Source organism: Trachemys scripta, chromosome 20 (assembly GCF_013100865.1).
Source record: "Trachemys scripta elegans isolate TJP31775 chromosome 20, CAS_Tse_1.0, whole genome shotgun sequence".
NCBI classification, from domain to species: Eukaryota; Metazoa; Chordata; order Testudines; family Emydidae; genus Trachemys; species Trachemys scripta.
The window spans coordinates 3,807,385-3,822,872 of record NC_048317.1 but is presented as its reverse complement, the minus strand read 5'-3'; the positions used below and the strand labels follow the sequence as shown (position 1 = coordinate 3,822,872).

The 15,488-nt window shown below is 44.8% G+C and overlaps 1 protein-coding gene across 2 annotated transcripts in view; it reads right to left on the bottom strand.

The window, feature by feature from the left end:
* Nucleotides 1-15,488, bottom strand: part of KIAA0319L (KIAA0319 like) — a 54,741-nt gene that overhangs the window by 13,126 nt on the left and 26,127 nt on the right. For both annotated transcript variants that reach the window (XM_034754371.1, XM_034754370.1), the window contains exons 4-12: nt 13,271-13,565; nt 9,788-9,889; nt 7,891-7,988; nt 6,617-6,704; nt 4,681-4,773; nt 2,910-3,042; nt 1,545-1,773; nt 925-1,048; nt 499-631 (exon numbers count right to left, since the gene is read on the bottom strand). In XM_034754371.1, the coding sequence (XP_034610262.1) occupies nt 499-631; nt 925-1,048; nt 1,545-1,773; nt 2,910-3,042; nt 4,681-4,773; nt 6,617-6,704; nt 7,891-7,988; nt 9,788-9,889; nt 13,271-13,565 (1,295 nt within the window). The remainder of the gene's footprint in view (nt 1-498; nt 632-924; nt 1,049-1,544; nt 1,774-2,909; nt 3,043-4,680; nt 4,774-6,616; nt 6,705-7,890; nt 7,989-9,787; nt 9,890-13,270; nt 13,566-15,488) is intronic.

Genomic DNA, 15,488 nt, shown 5'->3' with positions numbered 1-15,488 from the left:
GGGAAGCCTGACACAATGGTCAAAATTAACAGGGCTGCAGGGGAAGAAATGCTATCTCCGCTCATGCTTCTGTTGCAAGAGGACCCCATTTAAAATAAAAAGGAACTTCTGTTATCCCAGATTCTCACTGACACTGTCGGTGTAAAGGGGCTTTTTGAAGTGGGTGAGGTCCCGTTACACTACCAGAACCGTAGTATACACGAGAATCGGGCTGAAAGAGTTTAACGCTAAGGTCAGGATATTTCCAACGCTTAAACAAAACTGGGCGCAGGCCTTGCTGGAGTCCTTTGGCTCATATGTTACTTATGCTTAGGGCTCCAGCAAGGACTATACTGGGGTTCTCCTCCAATTAACAGACAAATCCTGGTTCCCCTGTAGTGATTGGCAAAACTCCCACTGAATTCAATAGGACCAAGATTTTGACCCCGGTATTTTTTTTAAACTACAGTTTAAAGGCACAGATACTCCCAACAGAAGGCTCTGGGATGTGATACCGACCGTGTTTTTTCCCAGAGGAAGGAGACTATTTTCTGGTCGTCTGAGCTCTTGCTGCCATCTAGAGTGGTGCTGTCCACAGGGAGGGTGAGTTCTTTATCTGGGCCAGCATCTGCTTTGGGGGGCTTATTATTCTCTGGCAAAGGATTGTGAATAACAAAAGAAGAGGAGATGGAATTAAACATGCTGCTTGATCTGTGAGGCAAAGTTTAGGATTGTTTCCCCATAAATACCCAGTTGAATAGATGTCTCAGACAAGATAGCTGGATAACTAGTATTATCCCCATCTTACACTGGGAGAAAGTGCAGCATACACTGGTGGGGAAGTGACAGTCAAATCAGAAGTATGTTGGTAGAGGTGAGAGTTAGCAACACAATCTTGCCTGCCATGCCTTGCAACAGCACGGCTTAGTAATAAGGGGAACTTACCAGGCTGCACGATCACTGTGACCTCAGCGGTGGACTGGTGGCCTGCAGAATCAGTCACCGTTAGTTGGTAGGTGTAATCACCTTCTTGCATTGCAGAGAGCTGTAATATTGGTGTCCTCACACCCTTTGAGAAAGCAAGTTAATGCATTATGATGACTCCTTACACTGAAGGGATCAGAGATATGAAGGGCCAGAACCAGTACTAACTATCCTGGGTAGAAACTGGCTGCTTATTATAATTAATCACATATATGGGGCCATAGGTATGCATAGCATCAAACAGATACGTAGTGTCCAAGGATATGTAGTGTCCAACTTGTAAGTGTTCATAACCTCAACACCTCAGAGAACAATGGGAGAGTAGTGGAGCGACATACCAAGAGGAAATGGGGAAGACTTGATTTAGGCTAAACTTGGCTGTTAATTCAATCACCGAACCTGACGTGATCTTAAAATGTATTTAAATATTAATAAACGTTTAAACCTAATCAACACATAGGCTTGCACAGATTATGAAACACATTTCTGCATACAAGCTAGACCTTTAGATGGCTACTAGCAAACATCACAGCACAATGGATAAGCATCATGTAGGGTATTAGTGGGAAACCTCCACTTACCTGCATCTCCATCACCTTTCCTTTGCTACTGGGGCTGAGTAACCATTCGTAGCTGACAATGCTATGATCATCAGTGCTCTGGTTCCCGTACAAGGTGATAGAGTTTTGGGGAAGAGTGATCACTTGGTTTGGGCCTGCGTTTGCCACTGGAGGATAATCCACTTCTTTATTCACAGTCAAGCTGGCAGTGGTAGAGTTGCTGGCACCATCTGAATCCACAACTGTTAGGCTAAAGACCAAAAACAAAAACGGAAAGGTTAGGGCTATGAGCGAAGAGCTCAAATGCAAAGGGATGAAACAGTCTGAATTTAACTGAGGGGTTAGAAATCTAGAATTACCTTTGTATGGGATTGAAGTGTTTGCCCTTGGGGGACAGGGGGAAACACAGTTTAAGTCAACTGTGCACTTGCAAAATGAGTATCACAAAAACTTGTGTAGTTATAAGGGCAGAGCAAGGCATTCCACAACCAAATCCACCACCTTCCTAATATCTATCAGCTAGTTACAAATGCAAAGAAATCCCCATGCAACAAGATTTTTCCAACTCCCTGTTAAAGTCACACCCATTGTATTGAAAATCCAGAGCTCCTACCAGTTTTAAAAGTGTATGTTCATTTCAGGTATCTATCACTACACCCCATCATTAATCCTGTGGTGACAGCATTCCTTCTTAAGCAGAAAAAAGGCTCAAAGTGGGACGGTCTTCTACTAAACCTTCAACCCCAGTTTGTACCAGGTAACACACATTACACCGCTGTATATAAAAGGTATTGTTCTGTTCATGTGCGTATGAGTTATATCATATGTCATTTAATTAGATTAATTGCGGTGTTTAGCACTGACACCACAGCAAATTACAGATCAGAGGAAATAAATATACCCTCCTTTTTCCAAGCAGATGTCAAAATAAAATCAAATGCTACGTAACTATCCAGAGATTTGTATAAATACTTAATTCTAAAAACAATTTCACTGGTGATGAACACATTACATGTAGAGAGTAGAATATTTAAACAATCAATTTCCTCCTGAATGTAGAATAATCTATTTTTGGTATTTTAAAAGACATTTTAGTATCTCTGTTATACTAACTTCTCCTTTTTCTGCCATTTGTCTTATATTGATTCTACAAGTTTAAAAAAAAAAAAAAAGTCAGCCAGTTATTTTTTAATCTTTACTCAAGTGAAACATAGTATAAACCTCCATTAGCAACTGACCAGAAAGTTCCTGGAGCAAGAGAGGGAAAAACCACAAAACAGGATTTGTTCTGCTATCTTTTGCAACCCAGACTGATGTAATCAGGTATAAAACTAAAGAGATTCACATGGAATCTGGACTAATGAACTGCTATATGCAAAAACTTACCTGAATGTGTAATTCCCAGGTACTAAGTTGGTCAGTTTCAATATGGCAGTGTCAGTCGATACCTTCTCCTCCCGCAGGGGCCCCTTCAATTCTTCCCAATGGAAACTGACAATTTTATAATCATCAGTGCTTTCTAATTCAATTAAAAAAAATATGCATTAGGAATCTGGTTTTATGAAGCCACATTTCAAATAAAGAGCTTTAATTTGTTCTTTACACATAAGTTTGGAGAGTTGAGCTTCTTGTCCCAGTCCCTAGCCGCAGATCTCTCTCTATTATGCTGGTTTGGTCAAACTGTGTATGCCATACACCGGGGGTGGGCAAACTACAGCCTGCGGGCCGGATCCGGCCCCTCAGGGCTTTGGATCCAGCCCGCGGGATTGCCCCCCGTGGCACCACAGGCCCCATGCCACTCTAAGAAGCCGCCGGCACCACTTCCCTGTGGCCCCTGGGTGGGGGGTGGGGTGGGGGAGAAGAGTGGACAGAGAGCTCGTGTGTTGCCTCCAGGCACCGCCCCCCCTGCAGCTCCCATTGGCCAGGAACGGGGAACCACGGCCAATGGGAGCTTTGGGGGAGGTACCTGGAGGCGCGGCAAGGATAGTGCTTGCGGATCCCTCGGCCCCGCCCTCCCCCAGGGGCCACAGCACTTCCTGGAGCAGCGCTGGGCCGGGGCCGGGGCCAGGACAGGCATGCAGGGAGCCTGCCCTGGCACCAGTGCACACCGCTGTCACCCCAGAGCCGCTTTAGGTAAGCGGCGCCGGGCCGGAGCCAGAATCACGCCTGCACCCTGCCCCCCAACCCCCTGCCCTGAGCCCCCTCGTACACCCCGCACCCCTCCTGCACCCCAACCCCCTGCCCTGAGCTCCCTGCTGCACCCTGCACCCCTGTGCACCCCAACTCCCTGCCCTGAGCCCCCTCATACACCCTGCTCCCCTCCTGCACCCCAACCCCCTTCCCTGAGCCCCCTCGTACACCCTGCTCCCCTCCTGCACCCCAACCCCCTTCCCTGAGCCCGCTCATACATGCCACACCCCTCATCTGCCCGAATCCCTTACCCTGAGCCCCTTCCTGCACACTGGACCCCCTCCCCACACCCCAACCCTGGCCCTGCATACAATTTCCCCACCCAGATGTGGCCCTCAGCCCAAAAAGTTTGCCCACCCCTGCCGTACACGGTTTTTTTGCAGACCCACACATCCCATTTTTCCCAGGAAAAAGATACGGGTTTTGGGCAGACAATGAGACAAAACTGAACCAGTTTAAAAGAAAAGCTTGGCAGAGCTTCAACAACGACAAACAACAACAAAATCAATAGATCTTTTGCTGGTTAATTGATATGCTTGCAGCTTAACACACAAGACCACCAATTTTGAATAGACTCATTTGATTCTTTGTACTTTAGTCGAAACCAGCAAATCTAGTTGGGCTGTAACTCTTCTGGGTCTTCCTGTTTCAGGGGATTCACCGGGGCACGTGCCCCCAGGAGGGGGACCTTGTATGTAAGCTGGTGTGTGCAGAATGGAGAGAGAAATCGGCAATAAAGACCAGTAGCTGTGCTGTCCTTGCCACAAGCTAACAGGAATTATAGGGAAAGCGTAAAAAATAATTAGGATGAGTTATCCAAGTCCCCAGGTTATGAACTGGTTCTTTCCACAGAAAGGTGGCACAAAGGGTCACATCTATTCCATCTTAATGTGACACAGAGTCTGATCATTGCCAGGGTGGCCAGGCAGCCTCAGCTCGCTGGATGACATGTGATTAGGGTACTCACGGCTGCCATCGATGACAGTAGAGGTGGTTGGCAGTGAAATCTCTTGGGATTGTGGTGACACAATAGCCACAGGAGGCTGATTCACACGAGGCTCTGCAACAACAACAACAGCGCTGTGACAATGTTGTTTACAGGCAGATCAATGGTACAAACATAAGCCAAGGAACTCTGCAAAACTGTCCAGATTGTCCACCAGGGGTTGCTAAAGTAATACATGCAGCACATTCCCTCCACTCTTTGCAACCCTATGCCCAGTCCGCTCAGTTTGCGGCTAGAATTGCCTCTATGGTCCAGCCTCAGAAAGACCAAGAGAAGAGAGGTCCAAAGTACAGTTGCGAGGCAAGGTCACTCCCCTAGATTGCTGTTAACAACAACGGGTCTGTGATAATCCTGCAATGATTACAGCTCCCAGCCCTGATCTTCCTTGGGATTGGACACGGCACTATCCAATTAGTTACACATCAACCTGAGGCGTTGTGCTACAGGTGGAGGGTTCTAAAGTAAAGAAGGGAACAAGCAGACTATGACATCAAGCCAGTGCTCACATAGGGATGATGATACCATCTTGTCACTGTCACCTCTAGGGCATCAGGCATTCAGATTGTGATGTGTTCTAACAGGCTGGCACCTGCGATCACTCAGATGAGTTCAGCCACTACTCTGAAAAAGGAGTAATTTAACCAATCTGCTAGGCGAGCTACAGGTTCATTGTTTACACTCAAATTGATCTGAGCAAATATGTAGTCTAAGGCAATGGTTCTCAACCAGGAATCCAGGGCCACAAGCCGGTTTCACGGGGTCCGCCAGGCAGGACCAGTGTTAGACTTGCTGGGGCCCACAGCAGAAAGCCGGAGTCCCACTGCATGGAGCTGAAGCCTGGGGCCCTGAGCGCTGAAGCCTGAGCAACTTAGCTTCACGGTGCCTCCTGTGGCATGCAGGCCTGGCTTTTATGTGCAGAAAAGCCGCTACTGTGGCACAGGTGGGCCGTGGAGTTTTTATAGCATGTTTGGGGGAGGAAGAAAAAGGTTGAGAATCCCTGGTCTAAGGAGACATCCAATTATATTTAAAACCCGAAATCTCCCCTCTTGCACATTTTTGGGAAGGCGAGAATGCTGCTTTTTCTTACAAAGCTCAAGGAAAAAAGGTCTTTGAAGCTCCAGAAAAGGTTCTCTTGTACAAACAAGGGAGACACCGAATGCTCAATGCACTTGCAAGAATGGGTCAGGGAGTTCAAAACTCTGATCTGCAGAAGCCCAACCTAACATCCCTCCACTCTCCCCCCCCTCCCGTAAGCAGTCCCTTTATCTGGAAATTGATATTTCAGAGTTTACTGTATACACCACATACACCCGCTGCAAAAACAAATCTTTGTAAAGCATCCTGCCGCCTAGAATGAGATTTGATTTAAACTGGCTGCAGATGGTGTTGATACTTATTACTATAAGGGGAAAAATCCAAGGAGCTTCAAAGCACAAGCTTCCCTTCATCTCCCATCCCTGCTGCCCTAGGGTTTTCTCTTGGTGCAACTAGTCTCTGTTGGAATGGTGCTTTTCCCAGGAGCATGAGTTTGCTAAGTATTTCTTAGCATCCGAAGAAGTGGGCTGTAGTCCACGAAAGCTTATGCTCTAATAAATTTGTTAGTCTCTAAGGTGCCACAAGTACTCCTGTTCTTCTTTCTAAGTATTTCTGCAGCAGTACTCCAGTACTTTCATCGTAGGATATTAGTTTTCAATAGGTTTGCACTCAGTATAGCATAGCTAAGTATACAGGAGGTCGTTTTTCATTTCAGAAAGTAATTTCACACACACACACACACACACACACACACACACACAATTCTTACTATATTAAGCCAAAACCAAGCCCAGCAAACAAAATACCATAATACAGCTGCTGAATTAAACTTGTAGGGACACCATCCAGCCACTGAACTTACTTGGGTTAACTGTCACATTCACGTAACCTTCCCCATGTGCTTTTCCCCCATCAACTATCACTTTGAATTCATACAGACCAACGGTGAGCTGGAAAGGAAATGGAAGAAGTTACACAACTTCAAGGCAGTGACAATCCGTCAGGAGCCATTAAGAGGTTAGACTACCATCTTGCATCCTGATACATTGTTAGCAGCACAGAGCAAAGGAAACTCTGTTCTGATCCATACATGCAAAGCGGAGGGTCTCTACTGCAAGGCAACCTGAGGCATCTTTCATCTCAACAACTCCATCATAAATTAAAAGGCTGATATTTCCCATTGCTACTGATGATATAGGGCTGTCAGCCAGGCTAGATTTTCTAGCAACACCTGATGACCAACAGAAGAGGCATTACAGAGCTCAGTCCAGGTCTCCTGGCCAAAACACAGGGCCTGTTTAAGAGGAGAGAAAAAGTTCACATAGAGGATCTCCTCCACTCAGCCTTCATGGACAAATGGATTTTGCCCATAATACGGCTCAGCTAAGGGTCCCTTCACTTCTCTAAACCCCCAAAAGTCTGGTATTGCAGGCATGTGTGGAGCAAAGACGCTTGAATGCTGAGGTTATATGCTGGATGGCAACTGTGGGGCTGAGGGACGGGGAGGGACCCTGCATGCTGCTATGGCTAAAGCTCTGGTCTTTCTGAGTGCAGTGTTGGAGCAGAATGGATGTTTCTCACAGGAATCTCCCAGTAAAAGACGTGTTACATTTTCATGCACTGTTTAAACTAACCCTCTTGTTAAAAATTCCCCACATCTCTGTGGAAAAGAACGATCCTTTCAATCTACTATAAAAACACCTTAAAAGCAAAGGCCAGGGAGCTAGTGTCATGAAGAACAACTGTGCAGCACCCCAAATCCTGGCAAATGGGGGAAAGTGTGTAAAAGGGAGCTTTAAAAATAATCTAACCACAGACCAGCTTCAGGGGAAAAGCAATCAAGGTGTTCTCTTGAAAGTTATCGTTAGCTGCCATTTTAGGGTTTTACATGCTGCTCGTAGACAGCGTTGAGGCTCTTAGGTCTGTCCATTCTTCATCCCAGGTTTTACTGCACTACATTCAGCTCTTTATAAAACATTTATCTAAAAGTCTTTGGCTGAAACACAGCCTGCCTGTCATGCAATTTCCTATGCATTCTGAAATAGCATGCAAGTCCTTGGTGGCAGACAAGGTCTCTGCCTTCTCTGCTAGAGAGTCACCCTGCATGACACACAGCAGGATGAATCAGAGCTTCACCTTAGATAACTTGAGGGTCTGGGAGTGTTTGCCTTCCATCTCTCCACTGTAGTCTTTTGGGTGAGTAATCAGCCCCCAGTCATAGGTGTAGCTGGTTCCTAAAGAAAGGAGAATTTCAGAGACCACACAATTAAAGGAGCATTTAAAAAAAAAAAGAGACAAGAGCAGGTGCTCAGATTCCCATCAGTCCCTGCGGCTGCACTATGGGGAAGTGCTGGTCTGCACTTCAACACCACACTCATTCTGGGAGCTAGCGATACCTCACACCTCTTTAAGGGGTTAAGGCGGCTTAGAATGATCACAACTCCAGAGTACTAGGGAAGGAGAGAGACTTATTGCTCTCAAATCTTGTAGGCACCTGTCTGAAAATTTCACCCTTGGCATCATAAACAAGAAACATTTTCCATTTCACATGTCGCACAAAGTCCCTCTCTATTTCTGCTTCCAGGTTCCCTGCTGTCCTTGTGGGTAGGGCTAGAAATGAGCATATCACAAGCAAGCTCTGAAGAATTTGCATTTCTTAGGTCCAACACACAACTGAACAGACTCTCCAGCTTTTTGGTTTCTCAGTTTCCCCCTTCTCAGCGTAGCAATCCCTAAAAGCCAAAGCCTTGTCCAGCAAATCAGTAGTCAGTTGCTACAAGCTGGTACAATTCCTAACTGCACATGTCATCAGCTGGCACTGAAGACCCACTAACTCCTCATGGAAAACTTTGAAGTTACAATGGCTCCCAAACCTGATCTCTCTGGGGACTACACACTTGTAGTGTTTGTATTTCTGCTCCTTGCTATTATAGGAGGCAGCAAGGTCTAATGGTTAGGACAAGGGACTCACTGAGAGACCATGGTCAAATTGTATTTTTCTGTGCCTCAGCTAACTCCCCTGTGAAATGGAGATGAAACTTCATCACCTTTAGGTAGAACTTTCAGACTCTCAGCTGAAGCACAATATGTATGCGCAAAGCATTATTATTATTATTATTATTAGGACAAAGGATGTTTGTATTTCAGGTGGGGAAAATAAACAAGAACAGCTGAGTTCAAGGAGCAAGTCTCTTATCTGTTTGCAAACACTGTAATGCAATGTCACAGTAGAGTTCTGTAAAAGTTATGTCGTCAGAGACTTAGGACTTCAGTTTAGTGGAGAACGAGTTCTGAGGAAAGCAAGATTCCGTTTCTGTGCAAACTTCCATCCCAGTGAACAGCAAAATACTCTCTGGATTAACTGTTTTCCAGAGTTTTCTGTAATGTCAGCAGTCAGCTAGGGGAAGGCCTACAGTCTCGCAGCCCAGGACAACAAAAACTCAGCCCAGACAAGTAAAATATCTTCACTGCCCACGGGGTAAATTGCTGACCCGTATTAAAAATTCCTGATCAGTACATCAGACCTTAAACTGAAAATGAGACGTGGCTTCTTGCCTTCTCATTCTTTTAAATGACAAACCCTGTCACTTCACTGAATTACTGCTAAGGCTTGGCTCAGCTATTTGTTCCTAAGTCTGTATGGCTACAAAAGAAAATTGTGACAGGCATATTTGTGTGTCAATCAGCAAAAGTTGACAACCACGTTGTCCTTTGAAGGGGAAAAATTAATCTGAAACCCGGTTTTCCTAGCCTGCACAGCAGTTCTTTAAAACAATGGTCTTCTCTGAGAGGTTGTCACACATTCATGAGAAAGAAGAATGTCCTCATTTTTGCCGAGCAAAAACAAGTCTCAGCAGAACATACTGCATTCGGCTCCTCATTTCTGACCCAGCCCATACTGCCATGTGAACTGGAGAGAAGGACTACATTTGGATGCGAGAGACTTTCAAGATTTTCCCTATATAACAAGGCACTTATCTCTTGTTTGTCACTTCATCATCCCGTGCGTTTAGAGCTCCCAATGAAGTCTTACCCGTTGGTGGTTCAGGTAGGACAAATGCATTTAACTGAACTTCATTTTTTGGCAGGGTCACTTGGACATTGTTTCCTGCAGAAACTACCAGCTCCTTCATAACTGTGAGGGAGGGAGAATCACAGCGTTAAAAGGAACAGCAAAAAAATTACATACATAAAGAGAACTTTGGCTTCTGAGCTTGTGGAATAAAAGCCAGCTACGAAATGGCTGTATTTTGCTAACGTCCCATCACTCAGTGTCGTTTCGGGTTTCTGTCTAATACTGAATGGAAAAACACTAATGGGGCTTCACAATTGTGAGGGAAGCCTAGAATTATTCAGTTACCTCCCTCTCTTTGGAGAGGCTGTGTAACTTCTGCTGCGTTTCTGAAGAGCTGAAATGGGACCCTCTTGCCCTGTACAGAGGCCTCTATTCAACCCGGTCTGGCAGGGATGAGAAGGACTCAGCAGATAGGTTTTCAGGAAAGAACCCAGCTGCTCTTGTATGGAAGGGGGAAGATTAGAGCTGCTATTTACTAAACTGCAATTTCAGATCTTTACAAATATATGAAGAATTCAAGGTATTCTTAGCTGAAAAAAATAAAAGCTTCTTGGAGGCTAACAGATTTTGTAATACAAGCTGCACACTTATCGCTTTCATGCTGTTCTAACCCTAAATACAAGGGTGTGCCACTTACTTTGATTTTTCCTCTCATTTCCTAATCAGGAAGAAAAGATCAGTAGTATTTCTTTTCCATTTCTTTCCAATGCGGACTCTTAACAACGGCCATACTGAATCAGACCAAAGGTCCATCTATCCCAGTATCCGGTCTTCCAACAGGGGCCAATGCCAGGTGCCCCAGAGAGAATGAACAGAACAGGTAATCATCAAGTGATTCATCCTGTCACCCATTCCCAGCTACTGGCAAACAGAGGCTAGGGACTCCATCCCTGACCATCCTGGCTAATAGCCATTGATGGGCCTATCCTCCATGAACTAGTTCTTTTTTGAACCCTGTTATAGTCTTGGTCTTCACAACATCCTCTGGCAAGGAGTTCCACAGGTTGACTGTGCATTGTGTGAAAAAATGCTTCCTTTTGTTTTAAACCTGCTGCCTATTAATTTCATTTGGTGACCGCCTAGTTCATGTGTTATGAGAAGGAGTAAATAACACTTCCTTATTTACTTTCTCAACACGTCATGATTTTATAGACCTCTATCATATCCCTCCTTAGTCGTCTCTCTTCCAAGCTGAAAAGTCAGTCTTATTAATCACTCCTCATATGGCAGCCATTCCATACCCCTAATAATATTTGTTTCCCTTTTCTAAACCTTTTCCAATTCCAATATATCGTTTTTGAGATGGGGCAACCACGTCTGCATGCAGAATTCAAGATGTAGGCGTATCATGGATTTATAGAGAGGCAATATGATAGAAAGGGATAGATAATGATTCCCAACATTCTGTTTGCTTTTTTGACTGCCGCTGCACATTGAGTGGATGTTTTCAGAGAATTATCCACAATGACTCCAAGATCTCTTTCTTGAGTGGTAACAGCTAATTTAGAGATGTATAGAGAGATGAAAAGAGATGACTAATTTTGTTCTTAAAGGTGACTTGATAAAGGTAGAGGAAAACGGGATTTTTGGCCTTTTCTGGTTCTTTACTATGTACAAAGACCTGGAAAGGCAATTGCTTTTCTCAGAGTATTTTTTGCTCTCCCCATTTTTTTTTTTTTAAATCCGGAGGGGCGGGGGAGTGAGAAAAAACATTAAGAAAAATAAGAAGTCTGTCTTCCCCGAGACCTTATTGGGATCTCAGAGAGGTATACTGGGAGCTATTTTAAAAAGTTAGGGAGGCTGAATATTTAAACTCCCATCTGTTTATTAGTTAACCAAAGAAAACAAGAACAGAAGTTTTAGAAGAGTGATTAAAACTTCCTTCCCCTCTCAATTACTAAACCTCTTGAGATGTTATAATTCTACTAGTGCTCCAATCACACAGAGTGTCCCAAGGGAAAAAGAGATCTGGATTTCTAACAGAAAAAAACAATTAGATAAAACCTCCAATCCTTTTTTGAAAATAACTTTTCAGGTCTTCTTTATACTTCATAGAGGAGCAGTGAGACGCTAGCCAAATGTTTGCCTATGAAGGTCACTTTTAAGACATTTATTAATATATAAATTCTAACACTAGTGGAGGGAGGAATTTATTAAAAAAAGACTGGCAAACTGGTTAGTTCAGATAGCCGATTGGCTTTCTGCCAAGTGTCGAAGTACACAGCATTTCCTTTCCACTGAGCCATCTGTTCCATTTTCAGGGGCAAAATATACCCTAAATTTACAAGAATTCAGCTTTGGGGCTTTCCAAGAACTGAATTTAGTAAATTTTGTTATAGTGCAGCTAGTCACACTAGGTGAGCAACACCCAGTGCCTTGCGTGTATGCACAGATCCTCACAGAAGCAGCTAGTGAGTGAAGTTTGGTTTATCCTAGTGTTGTTCGTGGTTCTTTTGTTATTTTACACATTCTGTAATGATCACCTTTAGGAACACCAGTGTGAATAGAAACATGACACTCTGCGGCAGAGTGAGACATGGCTAATGGCCAAGCGTACGGTTTCTGCGTGACTGAACTATACATTGACATTTCCGGGGGGGGGGGGGGGGGGGACTATCTCACTATAGGCAGCCACCTTACAAAATAAAATGAGAGATTTTCACTCAGCTTGGTGGAGGGCAGAGTACTGTAGATAGTTGCTGAAACAAGGTTTCATGCCACTACATCTTGTGTCAGATCTCTAATCCCATTACAGTACCGGAGACGTTATCTCTCCTTCTGAGCTTGGAGAACAGCTTCATTAGACATATAGAGATTTGCAATTCCAAATACAGGATCCCATCCCACAGCTTCAGGGTCTCTGCCAGGAGCCCCAGTGGGGTGTACAGGGACTGTCATGGGCCTATACCAGAAGCCCACAGGATGGTTTATGGCAGAGATAGGCAACCTGTGGCACACAAGCTGATTTTCAGTGGCACTCACACTGTCCGGGTCCTGGCCACCGGTCCAGGGGACTCTAGAGTTTCATTTAATTTTAAATGAAGCTTCTTAAACTTTTTAAAAACCTTATTTACTTTACATACAACAATAGTTTAGTTCTATATTATAAACTTATAGAAAGAGACCTTCTAAAAACATTAAAATGTATTACTGGAACACAAAACCTTAAATTAGAGTGAATAAATGAAGACTCGGCACACCACTTCTGAAAGGTTGCTGACCCCTGGTTTATGGTATGGGACCCATCCCAGCCCCCATGCCAGGACCCACAGGATGGGCCAAAGGCCCCAACCGACATACGTATTGGAAGAGGCCCCCTCAATACTCTCTTGGAGTATTCAGGTACTGTCCCACGGTGGTGGCTTTACTGTGCTTTAATGTCTCATCAGTCTCTCAATGGGATATTCTGGTTTTGGAAGGTGCTGCGGAGTACACACTCACCTGGCACTGGTGTAGGGGTGCTTGATGATGTGGCAGGGATAGCCTGGACTGTGGTAACGCTGTCATTGGTGGGCACACCAGTGGGCACAGCGGTAACGGTCTGCATCTTCATCGTGTTTTTCCCCAGCAGAGCACTGGTCGTAGGGAGAATCTCCTCTAAGGAAAGAGGCTGGACGGAAGTGTTGTTTGACTGCTTGAGTTTCTCAGCTTTGCCAGTGGCAGTCAAACCCAGTGCTATGGGGCTGGAGAACGTAGCCAGCACCGGGAGTTCTGACGTGGATGTTCCTGCATGAGCCTGGAAAGAAGAGAACGTCTCAGTCTGAAACTGGATGCCAATTTAGTTTTTAAACTCAAACTGATCCCAAATTCCCCTCAGTTCTGCATAACATCAAATGTCTACAAGATAGTCACTCGTTCCTCCTAAAATTAGGGAGGAACGAAGCCCCCCATACTTATTCTCCTATTGATAGGAAGCTTTGCAGCTCCCTCTCCTTTCTTCCAACAAGGCTACTATCTGTTTTTGCCCACCCTGCACTTCCCCCCGGCTCTTTCTCCAGAACAGCTAGGTTGTTTCCAGCTCAGCTGCATACCGCTCAGTCCCCTTAGATCTAAATACTTCAGCTATGGTGGCATATAAGGGGCTATGTCAGGCTCCATAGAAGATGCTTGGGCGCCTGCAACACTTCAATGAGCAGAGCACACCAAAGACACTAAAGCAGGGAAGCAGATTTCCCTCTGGTAATTTGTCAGTCACATATTCCTATTTCTGAAGCTGTGATGTGGGCAGGTATGAAGGAGGAGGATCCTACCGGCATCTTTTTGATTTAAGAATCCCTCACTGCAGCAGGGAGTTATTGATTTTAGATCGCTCCTAAAAGAGACAACCCGTGCCTTGAATGACCGGCACTCCAACAGCTATATGAGTGTATGTCACAACACAAACTATTTGGGGAAGGGAATCAGAAAGCGTGTACACATCCCCCCTCTGCATACCATGCAGCATGAGTCAGTTTATTACAAATAATCAAAGCAGACAAACACAATTTCCTTTCTTTCATCAGAAATTCCTTCTACAGCACCTAGCTCCACTCTGGGTAGTAGCCTGCAGGGTAACTCCCGGACATTTCAACTTTAACTGGGTTTATCTGTAGAGTATATCTGCATAGCATATTTTGTTGGGCAAATACTGTTTCAATAATATCTGCTGAACACTTACAATGCAGCACTTCTCCATCTTTGATTTGGAACGGTTTTGTAACTGAATTACCCCATCACCGACTCTACTGGTACAGTTGGGTCAAAAGGTCAAACCAAAGAGAGGCACTCATGACTTTCATACCACATCACTGGCATTCAGTCTGGGCAATGGATGCTGCAGAAGTGCATTGCTACATGTCCTAGTAGTTAGATTAGACTACAGAACATTTTAACACCACTGGTAAAAATCGAAGCCCTTGAACATACACACCGAAACAGCCAGCCAATGCTAATACCGGGGGAGGAAGCTCGGCCTTGTGGTTCAGGCTTTTCTGCAAAACACACTCTCCTTGCAGTGTTGAGTACGTCACTTGTCCCTGCTCTGTCTCAAAAACAACAAGGAGTCTGGTGGCACCTTAAAGACTAACAGATTTATTTGGGCATGAGCTTTCGTGAGTAAAAACCTCACTTCTTCGGATGTCTTTAAGGTGCCACCAGACTCCTTGTTGTTTTTGTAGATACAGACTAACACGGCTACCCCCTGATACTTGCTCTGTCTCAGTGTCCTCTCCCTCAATGCAAGGGTGAAGAACTATATTTGTTCATGTGTTTAAAGTACTTTCAGCACCATTGACAGAAGATACAAGGGTAAAGCACTATTAATATGTGCAAAGGAGGATTCTCTCCACTTTCTTACCAGTTAATGGGCTCTCATGCTTTGGTGAAGCTATAGATTCTTTGCACTAAAGAAGCAGGCAAATCTTGGGACATGCTACTCTGTAGCAGTCCTCATTAACAGTCTGAACATGGCCAGCAGGAGCTTCTGTTAACATGCACAAATAGGCTTCCCTAACTGCGGGGGGGGGGGGGGGGAGTGATAGATGGCACGCATATTCCAATTCTGGCACCAGACCACCTAGTACAATAAGCAGAAGGGGTATTTCTGATGGTTCTCCAGGCACTTGTGGATCACCGTGGGCATTTCACGGACATTAACGCAGGCTGGTCTGGAAAGATGCAT